At 37.2% G+C, this 25000-nt stretch overlaps 1 protein-coding gene across 1 annotated transcript in view; it reads left to right on the top strand.

Annotated features, from left to right (window-relative positions):
• LOC135200050 (angiopoietin-4-like) overlaps window positions 1-25000 on the top strand; it is a 332550-nt gene that overhangs the window by 283376 nt on the left and 24174 nt on the right. Inside the window, exon 2 of the mRNA XM_064228294.1 lies at window positions 10824-10965. Coding sequence (XP_064084364.1) covers window positions 10824-10965 — 142 coding nt within the window. The remainder of the gene's footprint in view (window positions 1-10823; window positions 10966-25000) is intronic.

Genomic DNA, 25000 nt, shown 5'->3' on the forward strand with positions numbered 1-25000 from the left:
AGTGATAGGCTAAAGAATCAAGCAAAGAAAACGAAATTTAGGTTAATGAAGGGACAAGTCTGCAAGCGAATAAAGCAGAACAGAGAAGTTAATATTCTCTAATTAATTGTTTGTAAATGTTGTAGTTTTGTTATAAGTTTTTTCTTTTCAGTTAGATATCCCTTTTATGAATCACTTCTGTTATAGTAACAACGGTAAATGATTGAAAAGCTAACGAAGGCGATAAAAATCTGGCGAGCTGTTAAATCATCTCCAGTGTGACCAATGTCTATTATTTTCACTTATTTGACTATTTTAAGACTAAGAGTGAAAAATATTACTATACTGCAGTTTGTCACTGAAGAAGCACTCTCCCCAATCTCAAAACCCCTAACTGGATTTTCCTCTGTTCTTTCTTTTTTTTTCTAGTCCACCTGTAAGGAGCTTTTCATGCTTCCAGTAGTGAATATTATTAATATCTGATTTTTAAAAATTCTGCCGATAGTTGCTCGAACTTGGGAGGGTTTTTACGAGACTAAATATTATTAAGACTAAAATTTCTTTTACTAAATATTATTAAGACTAAAATTGCCTTAAAGAATGGAAAATAACATAATTGTTTCAGCAGTTTCAGAGTAGTCTTTAGACTGAGGTACTTTTTCGTTCCCTAATATAATTACCTAATGGACATTGCAGACAATAGCACAGCACAATCCATCTGTGATATAGTAATTATAATGATGTTAATGAAACGGACAGAGCTTTGTTCACAGCGACGCTAATACCACATAAGCTGAGGGATAATCATTATGCTCAGGTTGAACAGGTGTTTAGTTCAATTTTTCTTTACATTCGGAGCATGACTGAATTTATATATAACTGATTTACGCCTGTGATGCTTTTGTCTCTGTCGATATGTCATAGTCCAGAAGTCCACACCAGGCTACTTGCATTTTAGACCTAAGACCCTGTGGCCGTAGGTCTTAGTCCAAGGACCCCAGCTGACGCAGGTCTTAGGACAAGGAGCCCTGGTGACGTAGGTCTTAGGCCGAGGACCCCAGCTGACGTAAGCTTTACTCTTTTTGGCCTCTGGGACTTAATATGACCTGTAGCCAAACATCTGTAACCACTAAGGTCGTTGCAAGTTTCGAGTGATTTATGGGATGAGGTTGTTAGACCTATACCCAATGCCGTGCTCCCGCAGGTGATTAAAAGAACTTATTAACCAGCGAGGCTGGGTTTGGTTGATGGTTGCCCATCCAAGGACTGACCATCATTGATCAAGAGACAAGATGCGTAAATTTAGGGTGGTAATATGTCAGTCAAATGTAAATTTGTTGACAATTTACACACTAGGATAAAAAAATACCTATTATAAATATTGCGTTAGAATATCAAAAGACAGAATAACTCAGAATAAAAGTAATTTAATCAGAAAGTATTTAATAAACCTGTGAAGGTTTCTCTTACCTAGAAGAGTCATCAGGCTACGTTCATTTGTAAGAATTCTCAACGTACGCGAGCATGTACGTATATGTGTTCGTAAGAGAGAGCATCTGTGTGTATGTTTCAAAAAGTACTCCTGCCACTCATTCCAGAAATTGAGCAAAGAAAACCCACTTGTGCCATAAGTGGACATTTTCTTCCACTTGAAGACAATTCGTCGTAAGTGGCCTCCGCCTCTTGATAAGATTACGGAGAAGTTTTTTTCTTTTCTTTTCTTTTCTTTTTTCCCCCTAATTAAGTGACATTTATCTTCCGCTGTCATTGTGCATCTTTACTTACGTGTGAATAGGTTTTTTATTTGTCGGGGAAATGTTCTTGGAAGTATTTATTTTTCTCTTTTTTTGCCTGAAGGACGTTTAATATATGAAAGCTAGCTTAATATAATAATAATAAAAATTTCTAAGATGTACTTTTCATGTGCATGTATATTACGCACGGTATTGTGTAATTTATGGAATATATGGCAATTAATTCAATTTCAATCGATTTTTTCGATATTATATACGGTAATATAGCGCTTCAGTGGCGTGGTCGGTATGGTGTTGGCGTACCACTTCTGTGTTGCCGCGAGTTCGATTTTAGGACATTCCATTGAGGTGTGAGAGAAGTGTATCTCTGGTGACAGAAGTTCACTCTCGACGTGATTCGGAAGTCACGTAAATCCGTTGGTCCCGTTGCTGAATAACCACTGGCTCCATGCAACGTAAATACACCATACGAACAAACAATATACGGTTGTACGTATTTTGACAACTTACAGACAGGTTTTCATTAATTAATATTATATTGTGTTAATTTAGGCCACCTCCATCAGGAATTCTATAACACCTTATTGTTAACTTCTCAGTGTTATAGGTAATTTGCATTTTGTTATTAAAGCACGAGTGTTTCGACACTTTGGCCTTGTTTTTTTTTTCTCTCTGGAACCTGCCTCTGTCAGGGAAAACAGCTTAATGCTTTAAAAAAATATCATTGATATTTGGTTAACCTAGATTATGATCATTTCCGTTTGCACAAATATCCAGGGTTTGTATTGCATCTGACTGACTACGGCTACATCACTTTAATAGAGTAAGGGGAAGGTTTTGGGAAGGGAGTTGGGAGGGGCTAAGGATAGGTTGGGGAGGGGTCGGAGAGAGGTTGAGGAGAGGTTGATGAGAGATTGGGTAGAGGTTCAGAAGAAGTTGGGGAAGGATTGAGGCGAGGTTGGGGATGGGTTGAGGAGAGATTAGGGAAGGCTTGAGAAGAGGTTGGGGAAGGGTTGATAAGAGGTTGGGGAAGGGTTGAGGAGAGATTAGGGATGGGTTGAGAAGAGGTTGTGGAGAGGTTGGGGAAGAGTTGAAGAGACATTAGGGAGGGGTTGGGGAAGGGTTGAGGATAGGTTGTGGAATAGTTGAAGTGAGGTTGGGGGCTGGTGGAGGGATTAGGATCAGAGGAAATCTGGACCTCTTGTTGATCCCGAACCCCAATAAGTGAAATTAATCGTCCGTCAAGCAGAGAGCAGCAAATGAGAAAGAGAGAGAGAAAGTGAGTTGTTTAGACATCGGAAATCAATGGCTTGATGTCGCTAAATGGCCCCCAGACAATCATTGGGTCATAGAGTATCTTCTGTCATGGACTTCGCTCATTGGATGTTGATGTTGACGAGGCCTTCTCTCTCTCTCTCTCTCTCTCTCTCTCTCTCTCTCTCTCTCTCTCTCTGAGAGGAATTTTAGCGGAATGCGTAAGCATTTTGTCATTTCCTTTTCCACCCGATTTTGGGACGCCCACTTTTTTCTTTGCCATCTTTCTCTCTCTTATTCATTCTTTCTTTCTTTCTTTTATTCATTCTTTCCTTCTTTCTTTTCGTAGCATTTTTGCTTCTTGTGTTTGTGCTCAATATTCTTTCAGCTGTTGCATTGTTACTGGCGGCCCCACATTCTCTCTCTCTCTCTCTCTCTCTCTCTCTCTCTCTCTCTCTCATATGTACACAGAGCCCAATCTTGTCTCTGAATTCCCATTCTGCAGTTATCTCTCTCTCTTCTCTTCTCTCTCTCTCTCTCTCTCTCTCTCTCTCTCTCAAATGTACACATAGAGCACAATCATGTCGCTAAATTCCCATTCTGGAGTTATGAGACCTGGAGAGAGAGAGAGAGAGAGAGAGAGAGAGAGAGAGAGAGAGAGAGAGAGATATGAAATGCATTACTGTGGTGCCGTATTAAACAGCAGTTGTACAATAATCCTGCTCATCTTGGAGCTATTGTTGAATCGAGTTCCCCTCTGCCTTATTTCGCATGTTACTGTAATGTTACTAAACGAATGTTTTAAACAATTTCTTTTGTACTTTTATTAGTCACCTAATTTGATATGAAATGTAAACTTTTAAACATTTTATATATATATATATATATATATATATATATATATATATATATATATATATTATATATTAGTCAGAGTTTTGTTATTAAGCAGTGTCGTGCAAGAAAGGGAAGAAAATCTTGTCCTTTTGATGCACTGTGGAGTTTTGTATTTTCCTGAATGCAGTACTATAGTCACTTCTGAAAACTCAAGATTTTTTATTTTCCAAACTTATTTTTGTCAATGCAATATTACCACTCTCTATGAACGTGTAATTCGCCTTTCTAGATCATACTCGTATTCAGAAGTTTAAATATTGTGAAATATGGAAGTTTTTTTTATTTCTATTGGGGAGGGGCGGGCATTATCTACAATTTTTTCTCTCTTTTTTACGCAATATTTTACACGTTACTCAAATTTTGAACCAATACAGGTTGCAGAGCCTTCGGTAACCAGACGATCAGATTTTTGGAGCAATGCTGAGAATTGCGTTAAAATTTAGTCTGATTGTCTGAATTTGCTTTTATGAAAACCGTAGACATGATAACACGTTTCTGGTGCAGTTGTTGAATGAGTCTTCAGGATGTGAATTAACTTTGTCCTTGTCTTTGTATCTTTACGCACACGTGTGCGCACTATACCTATCTATCTGTCTATCTGTATACATATATACATACACATACATACATTTATGAGTATGTGTTATTTTATGGGTGGGTGGATGTGGATATTTCTTCATGAATATGTATTAAATTAACAAAACATGAACTGCACTATGTACGCAACCATTCATACAATCGCGAGAAAACAAACAAAATGTACTATTACTGTTACAAAACACATAAAAGATAAAAAAAAATAGAAATTTACCTCAGTTTCATTGTTCCTCCCATATCCCCATCACACTTTTCCTTTTTGTCTACGCATTTGTTTCCAAACCCCCACCCCCACCCCCCCCAAAAAAGGGGGGGGCCTCTAAGCGTGAGAACTTGTTTCGAGACAAAACTACAAGCCCTATGATAGTGATAGAGATGGGGGGAAGGTGAGCTGGGATAGATCCATATGGGTAGGAGGAGGGAGATTTGGTGTGGGGATGGGGGAATGTTTTGGGGAGGGGGAGGTACTGGTGGTGGGTAAGGCTACACCTGGATCACTACATTCGCTTCAATAGGGCCCCAAGGGCGTGTGGGGGATGAAGGAGAGGAGGACGAAACACAGGCCTAAGCCACAACGGCTCCTTTATTAGCAGCTCTCCCTTAAAAAGAAAAAAAAAAGCAGGTGAAATAGAAAGGTAGTAGAGGTTTCATCAATTTTCGTGGGTGTAAGAGAGAGAGAGAGAGAGAGGTGGTAGCCGGATACTGGTGGAGTATATTGGTAGGTTTCATCGAGCTTCAAGAGAGAGAGAGAGAGTGGGGAGGTGTTACCAGTTTCGAAAAGTGATGGAGATGCATCCTTATAAGGGCAGAAAGATGGAAAAAATGATAGGGCGTCACTATTCCTCGGGAAAAGAGAGAGAGAGAGAGAGAGAGAGAGAGAGAGAGAGAGAGAGAGAGAGAGAGAGAGATATGCCATAACAATGCAGACGTATGCAGTCAATCTTTTTCCGTCATATTTACAGGTGTCGCCACTGCATTCATCTGCCGGCTATTCAGAATATCTGTTGTTTTAAACGCCACCATTTCGTAAATGTTAGTCTCATCTCCTCTATAGAAATCTGAAATGACAGGCTAGGCACTTTCCGGGGTCGTCATCTTTAAGTCGTGGCATTTGTTATGCTGGCCTGAACCCAAATCACCTTACTATGTAAAACTCATTTGCATCAATATCTTTATTTCCTTCTGCGTAGAACATTGATAGAACAGCAAGGTGGCCTTGATATATTTAAGAGCCCTTTGCGGTTGCCAAGTTTCTCGACTATTGCCGTCATTTTTGAATGGACAGGTAGCTACTTTCTTTCGATGGTAACCATTTTCGCTGCGAATATAATCAAGGTTAGATCTTGCACATGAGCGTATAGTTTCTGGCGCCAGAGATCAGCAAGATCTTTGACTGCTAGATCGTGGACAAACAGCCCTATCAGACCTTTTTTAGAATTCTTGCTCAGTATCAGATCAGCGGCTTCATATATTTATAAAGAAGGCTCATCAGCGTTCGTTAATACCCTCACATCCTTACACACTAAACCAAAGGCCCCCCACTTCCCTACACACCAAACTAAACCACTCAGGTCTACAAACAAAGCTGACAAGAAGGTAGCATGCACACCATACGATCACATAATTCCAACTTGTGCTAAAGAGAGAGAGAGAGAGAGAGAGAGAGAGAGAGAGAGAGAGAATGAAGCTTGCCTTCCCTATCCCCGTGCTATTACTGATATCAGGACGACCCAAATGACCTTTTAGATAAGACCCTGTAGTCTCCCTGACCTTATATCAGCGTCGGCGAATCGTTTACATATCGCGCGAGTTACGGGTCGCGGTTTCGTTATTTGTCTTCTTCTTCTTCTTCTCCTTCTTCTTCTTGTTCAAAGGAAGATTTTTATATTATTCCCAGTTATCACTTTCCACTTTGTCTATCTGTCCTTTGGTTTATTTTCCATTTGCTTGAGATATTGAAAAATTGTTAATTCATGTTCCTTATACCATTTACGATCGAGTGTCTTCAGCGTCGACTTTCCTGTATTGCTGAAATCTCTTGAAGTCAATTCTTTTGAAAAAGAAAGCACACAAACACGCACACACACACACACAAAAACCGTGTAATCCATCATCGTAAGCCGGCTTACATCAGATACCTCGACGTCTCTCTGCTGAAGTACGATGACTTTGCGTAAGCCTGCAAGAAAGCCCTGGAATTGAGCTGTGATTAAAACCGCCAACTATATTCCGTGCGGGAAAATGGCTCTGGATATTCCAGGTACTCTCTTATTGAGGAATATTGTCATTTTCTTCAAGGATCACTTCTTATTTGTTACTGAGACTAAACGAATAAAGCAGAGAAATCAGGAAGATTAGAATACAAGGTAATTATTCCGATATATATATATATATATATATATCTATATATATATATATATATATATATATATATACATACATATATGAATTTTTATCACATCACCGTGATTCATATGCATGCATCAATCTATAAATGTTCTGTAATATCCAATTCGCTCTTCCTGGGAATTGATATATTTTCATATATGATAGCATATATGGAAATATATTGATTCCGAGGTCGAGCGAATTAGATATTAAAGGACATTTGTAGCTTGTTGTATATATATATATATATATATATATATATATATATATATATATATATGTGTATATAGGTATGAGCCACGAAGGAAGATAAACAACGGAGTTTTCTGCAAGATCTTTCGACTCAACGTCCTTTCCTCAGCAGACAAACGTGTGCTGAGTAAAGGTCGTTGAGTCGAAAGATCTTGCAGAAACTCCGTTGTTTATCTTTCCTTCGTGGCTTATACCCTTTATTTATGGATATATTTATATATATATATATTATATATATATATATATATATATATAATATATATATATATATATATATATATATATATATATATTGCAACAAATCACTGTAGACGTGTGATGATCATATATGAATACAGCCAGGAGAAGGGTGAAATGAAATGACTTGAACCGAGCGCTTTCATGTATTTCTACACCTCATCAGGGTTCAGGTACAAGTGCCAAGAAAACAAATACAGAGTCACAAGAAGACTTCGTGGCAAGACAAATGATGCTAAAAAACAAACAACGCTAACAACTACCAGACAGTTCTAATACCTATAGCCTACTTGTTTTAAAATACCCTTCGTTAAAATCTCATCAACTTTGTACAAACCTAGGCTGATATTCAATAAAATTATCACAGTCTTGTTTAATTATACATGTTCTATTAAATTTCTTTTCACCAAATCTCTACAAAACATAATTTCCTTTGAGTCTGTCAGTTTAATTCACGTGATCACTATTATTCATATGCACAAATAATGCATTTGACATATTACCAGTTCTTACATTATATTTGTGCTGTTTTAATCGAACTGCCAATGTCTTTCCACTTTGTCCCACGTAAGTTTTATTACAAGGTTTTGCACGGAATCTTATAAATACAACCTGTTTCCATTTCAGGTGAATTTCTTATCAGCAAGTTTCTAATAGTTCCTAGAGTTTTGAACACAACATTAATACCTAGTGGTTGACTTGTCTCGGATGTTATTAAAGCAGGTATAAAAAGGAAGCACTAAAAGGTTTTTGTTTTCGAACTTTTCAGTTTTTGTCCAATCCATAAAACGTTTTTCGTGCCTTACAATAGGTCGTTTTCAATAAAACTGTTTGGGTACCTCAAATTGCCAGCAATTTCACGTATCTTGTCAATTTCATGATCTAAAAATTCGGGGCTGCTGACCCGCGCAGGGCCCTTAAAAACATAGCAGAAAAAACAGCAGTCTTAGTTCTAAAAGGATGGTTTGAATAAAAATGTACATAAGAACAAATATCTGTTCTTAGAACTAAGACTGCTGTTTTTTTTCTGCTATGTTTTAAGGGCCCCTGCGGGTCAGCAGCCCCGAATTTTTAGATCATGAAATTGACAAGATACGTGAAATTGCTGGCAATTTGAGGTACCCAAACAGTTTTATTGAAAACACCTATTGTAAAGCACGAAAAACGTTTTATGGATTGACAAAAACTGAAAAAGTTCGAAAACAAAAACCTTTTTAGTGCTTCCTTTTTATACCTGCTTTAATAACATCCCGAGACAAGTCAAACCACTAGGTATTAATGTTGTGTTCAAAACTCTAGGAACTATTAGAAACTTGCTGATAAGAAATTCACCTGGAAATGGAACAGGTGTATTTATAAGATTCCGTGCAAAAATTGTAATAAAAACTTACGTGGGGACAAAGTGGAAAGACATTGGCAGTTCGATTAAAACAGCACAAATATAATGTAAGAACTGGTAATATGTCAAATGCATTATTTGTGCATATGAAATAATAGTGATCATGTTATTAACTGGACAGACTCAAAGGAAATTATGTTTTGTAGAGATTTGGTGAAAAGAAATTTAATAGAATCATGTATAATTAAACAAGACTGTGATAATTTATTGAATATCAGCCTAGGTTTGTACAAAGTTGATGAGATTTTAACGAAGGGTATTTTAAAACAAGTAGGCTATTAGGTATTAGAACTGTCTGGTAGTTGTTAGCGTTGTTTGTTTTTAGCATCATTTGTCTTGCCACGAAGTCTTCTTGTGACTCTGTATTTGTTTTCTTGGCACTTGTACCTGAACCCTGATGAGGTGTAGAAATACATGAAAGCGCTCGGTTCAAGTCATTTCATTTCACCCTTCTCCTGGCTGTATGCATATATATATATATATATATATATATATATATATATATATATATATATATATATATACACACACACATACATACATATATATATATATATATATATATATATATATATATATATATATATATATATATATATATATATATATATATATATATATATATATATATATTGTATATGTATATTTGTTTAAGTTATGAAGAAAACTTTAGTAAATTAGAGCGTGAAATATCACTAGCAACAGCTGCATTTTCTTTATCAAGACCAATGATAAACGCACAGATTTTGAATGCCTATTTAGAAATCACCAGACAAATCCTACTTACATTTTATATGTATAAATATTACGTCAACTGTATACTGACTTGGGAACATAAAAACGAAATACAAAACTACTGTTTTCATACTCAAACGAAAACAGAACAAAAAAATTACCAAAACATTTATGCGTAGGGTCCCCCAACCCCGCCAAAAAAAAAAAAAAAAAAAAAAAGCTCATACGCGGACATCAGCGCATCAGAAATTAAGTTAGTCATTAATGAAAGGGGGGGAACAGAAATGAAAGTAAAATGAAACTTTCATACGCGCTCCCATGGAAACAGGAAAATAGTTGGTGTTAAGCATTTTGAGATTATTATGCTTATTTGTTTTTTCCGCCTTTACGTCCCTCTTGCTGTGTTAAGCTGAGTTAAACACATTGAGATGGAAATGTGTTTATTATTCACGCATTTCCTCAACTCCATTTACCTTTCGTAATTTTGCATCAGCTACTTTTAATGCGAAAGTCTTTCAACGTATAGTTTAACCTTGACTTAAAGCACATGTATACATGTACATGCCTACATTAATACGCACATTGTTTTATGAATACACACTTAACATACTTTTTCTTGTATATATTTACCGCGACTTGAGCAGCTGTTCGAATAACTATATACATAACTGATTGGTTTAAATCAAGTTGGCTTATACCAGCATTGTCTCTTGGCCCAAGGCGTTCCATCGGGGTTGTGAAGTGTGAAAGGGAACTGAAGACATGTTGTGGACCTCCGGACTGCCCATCCAACAGAGATGTCACTTGTGAAAGGGTCTGCCCAAATTCCTCCTACTTGACTTCATTTTCAGATCCCCAGTTTACTCACTCATAAATTAATATGAATTAATATTCCATATCCCAATTCAGTTGTTTGTTTTGAAGAGTATTTTTCTGACGTAAATATTGTTTGTTTTGAAGAGTATTTTTCGAATGTAAATATTGTTTGTATTGAACAGTATTTTTCGAACGTAAATATTGTTTGTATTGAACAGTATTTTTCGAACGTAAATATTGTTTGTATTGAACAGTATTTTTCGGACGTAAATATTGAAATGTTTATAGATAAGGAAAGGTTTTATGCTCGAATTCCAGATGTAAACTCCTTCATTCAAATTGTCAAGTTTATAGTCGTAAAATGTTTTTTAAACGAAAATTAAGGTATCACAATTTGAACCCTAAATCAGGGTTCAATTTCGAAGTTACGATTTTAGCACCAACCCTGTCACCGAGTCTGAACTTTTTTTTTTTTTTTCCTAAATCTTGATCGATTCTTCTTCTTCTTTCTCCAGGTCTGGTGCGACCACACGACCAACGGAGGCGGGTGGACGATCATGCTGGCGCGGATGGAGCAAGAAACTCAGGAGAATTTCGACCGCAACTGGACCGAGTACAAAAACGGGTTTGGAGAAGTCACCGGTGAACACTGGATCGGTAAGACTATAGTACTTTCACATCAGCCGTGCATTTGAAGTCTAGGCCAGTCCCTTACGACGCTCCTGATTGGCTGTTGATAAGCCAATCACAGGGCTGGAAGCTCTCAGTCTCTTTCGAGAGTTCACATGGGTAGGATCTATGTTCCACCTCTCCAGAGGGATAACGTCTTTCAGGAGAGGTGGAACAAACATCCTGCCTATGTGAACTCTCGAGAGAGACTGAGAGTTTCCAGCCCTGTGACTGGCTTATTAACAGCCAATCAGGAGCGTCGTAAGGGACTGGCCTAGACATCAAATGCACGGTTGATGTGAATCTACTAAAGCAACTACTGACTGCTTATTGCTGTTTAGCTCAGCTCCATTTAATAGGTGAAATGATTCAAGATTCAGTTATCTGCACCTTACCATTAGATGAGTAGAATAACAATGTTACCCATTGGGTGAATAAGGATTGGGTGACATTGAACCATTAGCTTTGTAGTATTATAACTTGATGGTGAATTATGTTTTTATGTTTATCTGACGTTTCTTAACGTTGAACTATAACAGTAGAGCATTTGGGTATGGAACCCACTGATTACCGTGGGTTACTAAACATGTAACGGAAAAGTGGCATATATTGATACTTATTTGAGAACGGTGTGAATGATGGAGCCCACGCCGGCGACTCTGAAGAGTTATAGGTTTGTTGTATATTATTATTATTATTATTATTATTTATTATTATTTTTATTATTATTATTATTATTATTAATATATTTTTTTTTTTTTTTTGGGTTTTTTTTTTTTTTTTTTGGTCTATCACAGTCCTCCAATTCGACTGGGTGGTATTTATAGTGTGGGGTTCCGGGTTGCATCCTGCCTCCTTAGGAGTCCATCACTTTTCTTACTATGTGTGCCGTTTCTAGGATCACACTCTTCTGCATGGGTTCCTGGAGCTACTTCAGCCTCTAGTTTTTCCAGATTCCTTTTCAGTGATCTTGGGATCGTGCCTAGTGTTCCTATGATTATGGGTACAATTTCCACTAGCATATCCCATATCTTATTTCTATTTTCAGGTCTTGATACTTAGACATTTTTTCCCTTTCTTTCTCTTTCAACTCTGGTGTCCTATGTATTGCGACATCAATGAGTGATACTTTCTTCGTGATTTTGTCAATGAACGTCACGTCTGGTTCTATCTGTTCTGATACCTGTCGTCCCCCGAGGATCTGTGCCTGATCGTTTTCTATCACCCCTTCAGGTTGGTGCTCGTACCACTTATTACTGCAAGGTAGCTGGTGTTTCTTGCACAGGCTCCAGTGGAAGGCTTTTGCAACTGAATCATGCCTCTTTTTGTAATGGTTTCTGTGCATTTGCCGGACATTCGCTTGCTACGTGGTTTATGGTTTCATTTTTCGTATTGCACTTCCTACATATGATGAGAGATGTTATTTTCATCTATCGTTCTTTGAACATATCTGGTTCTTAGGGCCTGATCTTGTGCAGCTGTTGTCATTCCTTCAGTTTCCTTCTTGAGCTCTCCCTTCATCACTGACTAGTTCTTTAGTCTGTCTCATATATTGTCCGTGCATTGGTTTGTTGTGCCATTCCTCTGTTCTGCTTGTCATTCTCCTGTCTCTGTATTTTTATTTTTGGGTCTTCGTCTACTTTTATCAGTCCTTCTTCCCATACACTCTTGAGCTACTCGTCTTCACCGGTTTTCAGATATTGCCCCAGTGCTCTGTTCTCGATGTTGACGCAATCCTCTATGCTTAGTGGTGCCCTCCCTCCTTCCTTTCGTGATATGTATAGTCTGTTCGTATTTGCTCTTGGGTGTAGTGCTTTGTGTATTGTCAATATGTTTCCTCTGTTTTTGGTCTGGTCTATGCTGCGAAGTTCTGCCTTCGTCCATTCCACTATTCCTGCGCTGTATCTGATTACTGGCACTGCCCAGTGTTTATGGCTTTTATCATGTTTCCGGCGATAAGTTTTGACTTGAGTATCGATTTGAGTCTCTGCATATTTTTTTTCCTGATCGTGTCCTTCATCTCTTGGTGTTTTATATCCCTTCTTCATTATTCCCAGGTATTTGTATCCCGTCTCATCTATGTGTTTGATGTAGCTTTATCCCTTCAGTCCTTGTTACTTTGTGCCCTTTTGTATGTTGACTAAGGCACATTTTTCTATTCCAAACTCCATCCTGATGTCCCCAGATACAATCCTTACAGTCTGGATTAGGGTATCTATTTCCTTGAGGCTCTTAGCATACAGCTTGATGTCGTCCATGAACATCAGATGGTTAATTCTGTTGCCTCTTTTCTTGAGTTGGTACCCGGCATCCATCATCTGCAGTACTTTTGTCATGGGAATCATGGCTACTACGAAGAGTAGTGGGGACAGTGAGTCGCCCTGGAAGATCCCTCTCCTGGTATTAATCTCTGCTAGTCTTATTCCAGAGCTTGTAAGTATCGTATTCCATTTGCGCATTGTATTTTTGAGGAAGCTGATGGTGTTTTCCTCTGCTCCATACATTTTCAGGCATTCTATTAGCCATGTATGTGGTATCATGTCGAAGGCTTTCTTATACTCTATCCATGCCATGCTTAGGTTGGTTTTCCTTCTCCTACTGTTCTTCATTACCATTTTGTCTATCAGGAGCTGGTCTTTTGTGCACCCCTACACTTCCTTCTGCAGCCTTCCTTTCTGTTGGAGGGGGATGGTGTTTTGATCCTCTAGGTAGTTGTATAGCCTTTTCACTGATGATATCCTGTTTAGGAACTTCCACATTATTGGTAGGCAGGTGATATTATTATTATTATTATTATTATTATTGTTATTATTATTATTATTATTATTATTCAGAGAACTTGGTGTTCATTTGAGAGAAATTAGAGGTTAGGGACTTGTGCATATACCTGAGAGAAGAAAAAACTGTATAAATCAAATGCTTTTGCAATATTTAATCAAGCGTTTGTATTTTTGTTTATTGATTTGATTTATGTTTCGTGTTTGAAGGATTAGGGCGTTACTAATAAGATACGCCATATATGAAAGTCTATAGTTTGCATACCTAAGTAAAATGCAATTTGGTATTTTCCGTTCGTAAGTGAGGAATATCACTTGGAAATGACCAAACTGTTGGTATTCATTGGCGATGTGAATTATTTTCTTTTTCTTTATCTATCACAGTCATCCTTTTCGACTGGGCGGTTTTTATAGTGTGGGGTTCAGAGTTGCATCCTGGCTCCTTAGGAGTCCATCACTTATCTCACTGTGTGCTGTTTCTTGGATCACACTCTTCTTCATGGGTCCTGTAGCTATTTCAGCCTCTAGTTTTACCAGGTTCCTTTTCAGGGATCTTGGAATCGTGCATAGTATTTCTATGATGATGGATACAATTTCCACTGGCATATCCTATATCCATCATTTTTCTATTCTCAGGTCTTGATACTTATCAATTTTTTCTTTCTCTTTCTCTTCTACTCTGGTGTCCCATGGTATTGCGACATCATTGGGTCATACTTTCTTCTTGATTTTGTCAATCAACGTCACGTCTGGTCTATTATTCAAAATATGAACCCTGTTCATATGGAACAAGCCCACCAAAGGGGCCACTGACTTGAAATTCAAGTCTCCAATGAATACAGTCTTCATTCGAAAGAAGTAACAGAATGTCATGGGAAATACAAAAAGAGGAAATAAGTTATTAGGAAAAACAGACAAATTAACAAATGAATAAATATATAAAAATGCAATTAAAATATTAAAATACAAGGTGAATTGTATTAAGGTAGCAATTCATTGCAGCTTCGCTTGCATTATTATTATTATATTATTGTATTTTGGTAGAAGAACCCTCTTTAGGCAAAATACTGTTAAAAAGAATGGCAGAATTAAGCGAATTGATTTTATATATTGTTTTTTCTATTTTCCTTACAATTCGCTTCTCAGGCTCAGCGATGTTTCTGAGTAACTGACCAATATTCATATTGGGCATTTTCAAAAATCATAAATGCTGAAGGTAATCTTTATTGGAACAGGATATCAGGTCCAGGTCAAGCAGGGGTCGTCGTCAGTGCTGGTATTATTCCGTAAGCGTAGTTCGTTCGGTGCCGGGTTTCGTCTTCGGTTTAGGGGCTGGTATTGGTGCTGGTATAGTTGGTATATCTGGTATTACGTAAACGTTTCGACCTTCTCGCAGGTCATCCTCGGACGAGTCGTTTGAAGAGACTGTAGCAAGGAAGTCTGTGGGGCGGTATTTATAGCGGCTCGGACCTAGAGTTGCATTCTCATTGGTCGGGCCGGTCTTGGACGAAGTCGTGGATCTCGCCTCGAAGGTCTCGGGGATTCTCTCGTGCGAGCGCCACAGTAGTGTGCCCTGGGATGAACGACAGGAATTCCCGTCCGGTAGCAGGAATCCTGTCATCCCGTGGGGGCTCCTGATCATCTGGTATTGTCGGGGGGTCGGTCGCTGCTCTCCGGGCGGCGGTGGGAAGGAGAAACGTTTCTTGGGTGATGTTAAGATTTGGTTTCTCCTTGCCTATATGGAGGGCTTCTAAGAGGGCGCAGACGTCGGATCCGTTGTCTGGTCTATTATTTCGATATTAGGAATAATATCATTTCTCTTTATCCGTTTGTTATGAGCAGTCCTGGCGTGGTTGAAGATTGCTCCTTCTTGAGCGTGGCAGGAGATTCGCTTGGAGAAACGCATGGAGGTCATAACCGACGTATTTGCCGAGGCATCCTCGGACGGGGCATGTGTAACGGTAGACCACACTCGTCTTCTTCAAGGGATCCTGCAGGGCGCCGAAGGGTTTGTTTCTCATCGCCAGGCTGCTCGTCTTCTTTCGTTTTTATAATAAGAATAATTAACTTAAATATTTTTTGTCTGGGTCGGCCGACCCAGACAAAAAAAAATATTAAGTAATTATCTATTATAAAACGAAGAAGACGAGCAGCCTGGTGATGAGAAACAACCCTTCGGCGCCCCTGCAGGATCCCTTGAAGAAGACGAGTGTGGTCTACCGTTACACATGCCCCGTCCGAGGATGCCTCGGCAAATACGTCGGTATGACCTCCATGCGTTTCTCCAGCGAATCTCCTGCCACGCTCAAGAAGGAGCAATCTTCAACCACGCCAGGACTGCTCATAACAAACGGATAAAGAGAAATGATATTATTCCTAATATCGAAATAATAGACCAGACAACGGATCCCCGACGTCTGCGCCTCTTAGAAGCCCTCCATATAGGCAAGGAGAAACCAAATCTTAACATCACCCAAGAAACGTTTCTCCTTCCCACCGCCGCCCGGAGAGCAGCGATCGACCCCCCGACAATACCAGATGATCAGGAGCCCCCACGGGATGACAGGATTCCTGCTACGGACGGAATTCCTGTCGTTCATCCCCAGGCACACTACTGTGGCGCTCGCACGAGAGAATCCCCGAGACCTTCGAGGCGAGATCCACGACTTCGTCCAAGACCGGCCCGACCAATGAGAATGCAACTCTAGGTCCGAGCCGCTATAAATACCGCCCCACAGACTTCCTTGCTACAGTCTCTTCAAACGACTCGTCCGAGGATGACCTGCGAGAAGGTCGAAACGTTACGTAATACCCCAGATATAACAGCTATACCAGCACCAAAATACAGCCCCTAAACGAAGACGAAACCCGGCACCGAACTGAACTACGCTTACGGAATAATACCAGCACTGACGACGACCCCTGCTTGACCTGGACCTGATATCCTGTCCAATAAAAGATTACCTTCAGCATTTATGATTTTGAAAATGCCCAATATGAATATTGGTCAGTTACTCAGAAACATCGCTGAGCCTGAGAAGCGAATTGTAAGGAAAATAGAAAAAACAAAATATATAAAATCAATTCGCTTAATTCTGCCATTCTTTTTAACAGTATTATTATTATTATTATTATTATTATTATTATTATTATTATTATTATTATTGAACCAAACAAAAGCTTCTCTAAGTTTTTTTCTGGAGATTGAAAAGAAACCCACAAGATTACTGTGTATAAATTGTTTACTTGTGAACAAGTAAACAAGTTTTGCACTAATTTTGTGGGTTTCTTTTTTAGTTAGTTATTATTATTATTATTAAAAGCGTTTTTTGCTATATCAGGGTATCATGGCGTGACACCACAGGTAAATTAGAATTTTTTTTTTCACGCGTATGAAATTTAACTGCCGATCCAAGGCTAAGGCACCCATGTAGAACACTTCCGCATTCCCCTTACACACTTCCACAGAAAAATGATTGTTATTGTTGTTATTGCTTTTCCAGTTGTTTATCGTGTCGTTAAAGCGCCTTTTCGTGTCGGCGTTTCGGAAGAAAAGTAAAACGCACTTGTCGGACTCAATCGCACCGGCGCGGCTGTAACAGAAGTAAAGCACAAACGAACGACTGTAATGCTTTGTATTTAGCGATGATTAGGTCATAATGCCTCGAAAAAATTACGCAGTTACGACCTTCCCGCTCTGTTGAATGACTGCACACGACCAGAAACAGTCGGTAAAATCACTGACGTCATCGTTATCGGATTAGATGGAAGGGGCTAATGTTTGTTGTTTAAAGAAAAGGGGCAGAAAGGATTAAAATCTAATTGGGAATATTTTTTTTATTTGAAGGAGGTATGTTCGTTATATAGGGTACTGAAGAAAAATAAAGTTTATTTCAATATAAAAGCACTGTGGAATAACTGCTAAATGTTGATTTTTCTCGCAAAAGGAATATGGAAAACTGGATAAATACCAGTTATAAAGAATAAGGAACTAATACTATGGGAACGTATGTCGCATAGAGAATTTAGAGTAAGCAAAGGAAAATATTTGTTATGCGAAGAATAAAGAGCCTAAAACGTTGCAATATGTATTGCACAGAGCAGGAGGAACAAAAATACAGTGGATAATTATTGTACAAAGAACACGAAACGAAAAACTCAAATGCAATATTTGTTGCATAAAAAAACCCGAATTTTTTTCCTATTGTCCAACTTTTTATTTTCCAGCGAAATGTTTAAAAAAAAGTGACAACAGCAATATCAGTTTTATTAAAGGTAAATTGAATTAAACGTTGCTTGCGTCACGGGGAACATTTTCGAGTCGAATTTCTGCGTTGGCGCTGCTGCAGCCAAGTGCGTTTTAAGCAATCCTATCTCGCTCTTGTTTTTCCCAGCGACGAGAATTGACTTAAGTGATACTGCCGTTTCCGTTGGCTATTTCGTTCGTTGTGACTTTATTTTTTACTTCGAATTCCCATCATTTGGGTCTCGTTTGTTTATCGAGGCATCTGAGATAAATCTGGGATGTTATGTTTGTTCATCGAGGTTCATTCAGTAATTCCAGCTACTCGTTGTTCGTTAGGCATTGAATTGATTCCAGATCTTTTAATGACCAAAGCTGGTAAACACTCAAGAATCGTGCCTCGTAATCATTACATAAAATACATTAAATAAACTTCATTGAAATAATGGTTTCGGTGGTGGCTTCACCTTTAATTCATCGGAGAAGGTAAAGAACTAAACTCAGCTAAGGCTTATTTTACCGAAATAACAAACCCTTATAAACCGAATTGATTTTTTTTTATCCGAGTGCCTAAACTGAAGACCCTCTGCATTTTAATGGAGAAGGCTACTTCAGGCGATAATTCGTCGTATTTACCTAGAAAATATACACGTTGACCTAATTCGCTTGTTTTTTTAATGCACAAGATCAGTAAATAATTTTTTAATTCTTTTGTTTACTTTGCTTTTAGCTGTTTTTTTTCCAGTCAGTAAATCAAGTATTCCTCTTGTATATGAAGTAACATTCAAAATAATAAAAAGATTCTTTACCAACTGGCTGCTTTTTTTTTCCTTATAAAATTTAAAGTTAAGAATAGTTTTAACTTTAAAAACTTGAGTAAATTTGTCCTTAGGAGAGAATTTGATGCATAAATAACCTCCATTCTCTTCTAATGTGAGAGAGAAAGAAAAAAAACATGTAATCTTGGTCCTTATGATTTTCTTGCGAATAAGGCTCATGCTCTTTTGATGCATTCCATCAGGTAACCTTTGTCATATATTTATTTTTATTTTCGATAGATTAAAGCCATCCGCCGTCCGGAAAATCTTTAGAATGTTACTAGATCTTAGCTATCAAAATTACTAAATTCAGTCATTCTTACTTTTTTGTGTGAGGGCAGCATGGAATTTACTAACACCACTAAGTTGTGTATAAGAGTTAACATATATACATATATATATATATATATATATATCTATATATATATATATATATATATATATATATATATATATATATATATAGTGTGTGTGTGTGTGTGTGTGAGGGCGCGCTTAGAAACGAAACAAAAGGAGAAACAAGAAGTAAAAGTTAATTGAATTATTTTTGTGCTGTCCCTTTTTTTTTACTATTATGAACTCGTGAATGAAACATCTAAGCATCCTCTCTTCGAATTTATGAATGCACAGTGCGCCTCTTACACGACCCGTCACTGTGGGTTTAGATTGTGAATAGGCGATCCTCGAGACGGGAAAAAATTTCTCCTATCTGAAGACAGACGGGTACGGAACGTCACTTTTAGAATAATGAGATTTCAAAATATTGTTCAATTGTTCATGTCATTGTAATCAAACGAGAAATGATGTCTTAACCTGCGTGTACTTTCGTTGAATCATTTTTACCTTTGTAATATTTTGTTCCAAATATTAATGGATAAAATAGAAGGAATTCGTATAATCCGAATTGCAGTTCAAAAGAGAACCGAAGTTGTTCTCCGCCCACCCATCAGAGATCTCTTGCTAGAGTTCTCTATTTTTTTTTTGTTTTTTTTTCGCTAAAATCAGACCAAAAGCGATATTGAATTTCTTGTCCAAGAATTGGTTTGGTTTTTAGGGGGAAGTGGATATAAGTCACAATTCGGGCCTTTTATCTCCAAAACTTTGCTAGCGTTTTTCTGTGGCCATATTTGTTTACTTCTTTTATTATTTGGTATACATTGTGTTCTTTCCTGTTCGTCCGTTTTTGTGCTTTTTTTTTTCTGAGGTGATAGGAGTCTGGACAGTATAACTCTCTCTCTCTCTCTCTCTCTCTCTCTCTCTGAGTAAAAGGTAAGAATTATCTGTAATGAAGTCTTTAGAAATTTTACTACCGCTCTCTCTCTCTCTCTCCTCTCTCTCTCTCTCTCTCGGTCTCTCTCTGTCTCTCTCTCCTCTGAGTAAAAGATAATATTTTATTTGAAATGAAAGTTCTTTAGAATTTTATCCTCTCTCTCTCTCTTCTCTCATCTCCTCATCTCGGTCTTCTCTCTCCTCTCCTGCTCTCTGAAGTAAAAGGAAGTAAGATTTATCTGTGAATGAAGTCCTTTAGATTTTATACCGCTCTCTCTCTCTCTCTGCCGTCCATCTCGTCTCCTCTCATCTCTCTCTTCTCTCTCTCTCTGAGTCAAAGAATCAGAAATTATCCGTAATGAAGTATAGATTTTTTATTCTCTCTTCTCTCTCTCTCTCTCTCTCTCTCTCCTCTCTCTCTCTCTCTGGTAAAAGATCAGAATGATCCGTAATGAAGTCTTAGATTTCTCTCTCTCTCTCTCTCTCTCTCTCTCTCTCTCTGAGTAGAAAATAGGAATTTTCTGTAACGAAGTCTTTCGATTTTTATATACTCCGCCAGACAAACCGATGAACTATTTGTCATTTTCGACATTTAAAACTGTCTGATTATTTTCTGGGAGTTTCACGTCGTTACAGTTTTTATCAGGAATTTAACCGATCCTTTAATTTGAAATTTTAAACCGTTCGAATGGCAGACATTCGCCGCTTGGGTTTAACTTAATATTTTTTTTCTAGTATATTTACAGGCTTTATAATTGCCTCTATGATAGTTATGAATTTAGATCACCTTCCTTTGCCTTCTTTTAGATTTTAGATTTCATTTTAATTTTCCAGAATATTTTTTTTTCACTGACAGTTCTATGCAGCGTTGTAAATTATTATTATTATTATTATTATTATTATTATTATTATTATTATTATCAAAGCGAATGGCATATTTAAGCGAGTTGATTTTATGTATAGTTTTTTTTCTATTTTTCTTACAATCCGCTTCTCAGGCTCAGCGATGTTTCTGAGTAAAGGCGGCCATACACGTACGCGACTGGCGCGCTGATTTCATAGCGACTGGCGCGAACCGGTCAGTCTTTATCGTGTATGGGGGCTATTGATGCCAGTCCTGTCGAGCCAGTCCTGTCCCGTCGTCATTTCAGCATGTTGAACTGACTGTCGCGTCGCGACTAGCGCGGCGGGTGTTGGGGAGGACTGAGGCATAGTTTCAACATGTACAATACCTTATTTCCTCGTGGGAGTCAGGGCAGTACCGCTGTTGTGAAACGATGTCGCAGTCAATCAAGTATTTATCTTACGATTTCATTCTAATTTATTTGGACCTGTACAGAGCACTACCGTGCTTTTGGAAAATACGAAGTCCGGATTATTCCAATTAAGTAAAAAGACAAGCAGCTTATGAGCAATTACTGGAATTATGTAAAAAAAAAATAGATAAAAAAAAATGCAAACAGCTTTTTGTGAAAGCCAAAACATGGCCAGCCTTTCATGGTATCTTTTGACTAACATGAATGAGTTTTACAATTAATTTGTAAAACATTTTAAAGGATAAACGTGGCGATAAAAACATTAACATTCTTAAACGACTGTGAATTTCACTAGTAAAACATTTGAGAGGAAATCTGTCCATAGTGATCGATATCACACCTTTCATCGATATTCAGATTCATTCATCTCCAGAGTCAACTTAGATTCCTGTTATACGAAGTAAAGTATGTTTAAGAATGATGCATTCCATATCACCTTGAGAGAGAGAGAGAGAGAGAGAAGAAACATTCTGAAATGCAGGTAACCTTTGGGTTTGGGTAGGTTAAATAAAATGAAAAAGCTGAAAAGCATATTGTATATTCAGAGGTCCTCCTAAACTATATGAATGGATTCCGTTACCCGATTACTGTACCTGAAACAGCAATCAAAATTAGGAACACCCCAGTCATCATCAGTCATTCTTGAATAACCTCTACAATCTTCCGGGTTATTTTCCTTTAACTCTTTCATTTAAGTCATATGGTAAAACCTCTCTTTATTAGCCATGGTTTCACCCATACTTTACGATTTTTCTTGCATATTTCATGCTCGTATTCGTCTTGCAGGAGTGCTATTATAATTATTGCACTTATCTTCCTTTTACTTGGTGCCATGATTTAAAAACACTCACATATCAGGACACTACAGGACTGAAAGGAACATGGCCACTGCATATTAACTCCGCCCTCTCAAAATATGCGTAGAGCAAGTCCTCTGCGTGTATGGGCAATACCCAAGCGGACTGGAGCGCGAGCTAATCCCGGCAGGACAAACCCCATGCCAGTCGCGTACGTGTAACTGGCCAATATTCTTCCTGGAAATTTCTAAAAACTATAAAAATGCTGAAGGTGATCTTTTATTTTATTAAGACAGGATCTCAGAAACATCGATGAGCCTGAGAAGCTAATTGTAAGAAAAACAGAAAAAAAAAAAACAATATATAAAATCAACTCGTTTAATTCTGCCATTCTCTTTAACAGCATTTGCCTGAAAGAGGGTCTTCTACCAAAATATTATTATTATTATTATTATTATTATTATTATTATTATTATTATTATTATTATTATTATTATTATTATTTTATTAAAAGTATGGCTACTTCAGCAGCATTACACTTGTAGAGATTCTTCTCTATTTTGCGAATAGCGGCTTTTTCAGTGCTACTTAAACAGGCTAGTAGAGCGCCCTATAGAGGTCATGGGTAAAAAAATACGGGTCATATTATTATTATTATTATTATTTATTATTATTATTATTATTATTATTAAAAAATATCCACAATTATATATTAAAAATATATTTCTATGTAAAAATATATTCTTAATATATAATTGTAGATATTTTTTAACAATTTGTTTTCGCGAAAATGTGAATTTCTTAACATTATTATTATTATTATTATTATTATTATTATTATTATTATTATTATTATTAAAATTTAAAAGATGCATCTCCTTCATGTGGAAGAAGCCCGCAGGAACCATCGACTTGAAATTCAAGCTTCCAATTAGCAAGAAGTTGAAGAGGAGGTAAAGGGAAATACAGAGAGAAGAGAGCCAACCAATTAAAAAGAAAAATATAATAAATTAAGAAATCGATAAAATTGTACTAAAATGCAAGGAATGATATTAAGACAATTAACAACATCATGTCCTTACTTTATATTCAAGTCATAAGCTTGGGCATTCAAAAGCAGACGTGGTGTGCATTACGAGTTTTTTGATGTATGTCTGCTTTCAGTTTAACAGTAAGAGAACTTCAGGACATATTACTTATGTAGCGTAGAAATATATATATATATATATATATTATATATATATATATATATATATATATATATATATATATATATATATATATCAAGCCAAGACCTTATCGAATGGGTCTCCTCCACACTTTTCCTTTATATCCTCTTAATGTTTCTCTTTAATACCTTTCGGATATTCAAGCGGAGAACTGTCTGCACCTTGTGACATATGGACTTATATTTAACTTTGTGAATGAGGAATCATGACATTTAATCATGATTTTCCCAATATTCAGGTCCTGTAGGGAAGGTTTAATATTACGTCGGTCAATGAACAGAGATCAGAGTCAGAAGAAGTCTAAGTAGGACCTGAATTTGGAGTTTGTAGCGAGGTGATCCCAATTAGAATAGAACTTCAGTCACGTGACCCTAATTGCCGAAATTCTGGCGTTCAGTAGCAACTTTCGATGACAGACTTTCAGGCATTGAGTCGAGGCAAAAAGCTTATAACATATATTATTATTTTCTCCATTATAAGAGAAGGAAAATTCTTACTTAACGAAGCTCTGAAAATGGAGTTATCAAAAGCGCACATCTACTTCACGTTGCGGTTCAGTCAAGTATTCCGAGACATACAGCTTTTATGGGTGTATTTCCTCCGATTATTATGATAAAGATTAATAAAGATGCCTTGGGAATGAAGACAGAATCTATCCAACTGGAAATAAGAAGAATTTCGACAGCTTCTAATTACTGAGCAAAATAGTTGGTTTACTCATTTGTATTTTACCTGTGTTTTTTTTTCTTATAAATCACTTCCATTATACAATACATGAAGTATATTTTTTCCCTATTTAACGAACATCGTAAAAACTTTAGTATCTTATTACGTTCGTTTTTCTTGGTTTTCTTTAATTTATACATGCATATATATATATATATATAGTATATAGATATATCCATATATATATATATATATAGAGAGAGAGAGAGAGAGAGAGAGAGAGAGAGAGAGAGAGAGAGAATTTCAGCCTTCAAGCGTTTTGAACTCGCTTCCAAGAAGCATATAAGTTGCAAGCACACAGCGCTGCCGACGACTCCCGCGTAGGTCTTCTCAATTTATTTAGCCTGTTTGACATTATATTATCTATATATATATATATATATAATATTATATATATATACACACACATATATATATATATATATATATATATATATATATATATTATATATATATATATATTATATACATACATACATATATACACATATTCATTTCTTTCTTCCGGGCGAGAGAGAAACTCCATGTTTGACAACGAGAGTATATTTGCCCAAAGGAAAGTGATTTGAATCGCCCTGGCCGAAGATGTGCGCCAGATATTGGACCAGAAAAAAAAAAAAAAAAAAAAAAAAAAAAAAAAAAAAAAAAAAAGTATAATGCTCGGATTCTAATACGTCTGTGCGGGTGCGAGGGCGCGCAAAACCCACGTCACCGCAGCAGCTTTAACCGCCGCGCCGCCTGCGGAATCATTTGTTAATTTCCTGGGAGTAACGATTTTCCCCGAAAAGAAAAAATATGCATTGCTTGCTTTGCGCTGTGCTTGCTCTGCGGGTAGGAGTGAATATTCT

This window comes from Macrobrachium nipponense, chromosome 26 (genome assembly GCF_015104395.2).
Source record: "Macrobrachium nipponense isolate FS-2020 chromosome 26, ASM1510439v2, whole genome shotgun sequence".
Classification (NCBI taxonomy): Eukaryota; Metazoa; Arthropoda; class Malacostraca; order Decapoda; family Palaemonidae; genus Macrobrachium; species Macrobrachium nipponense.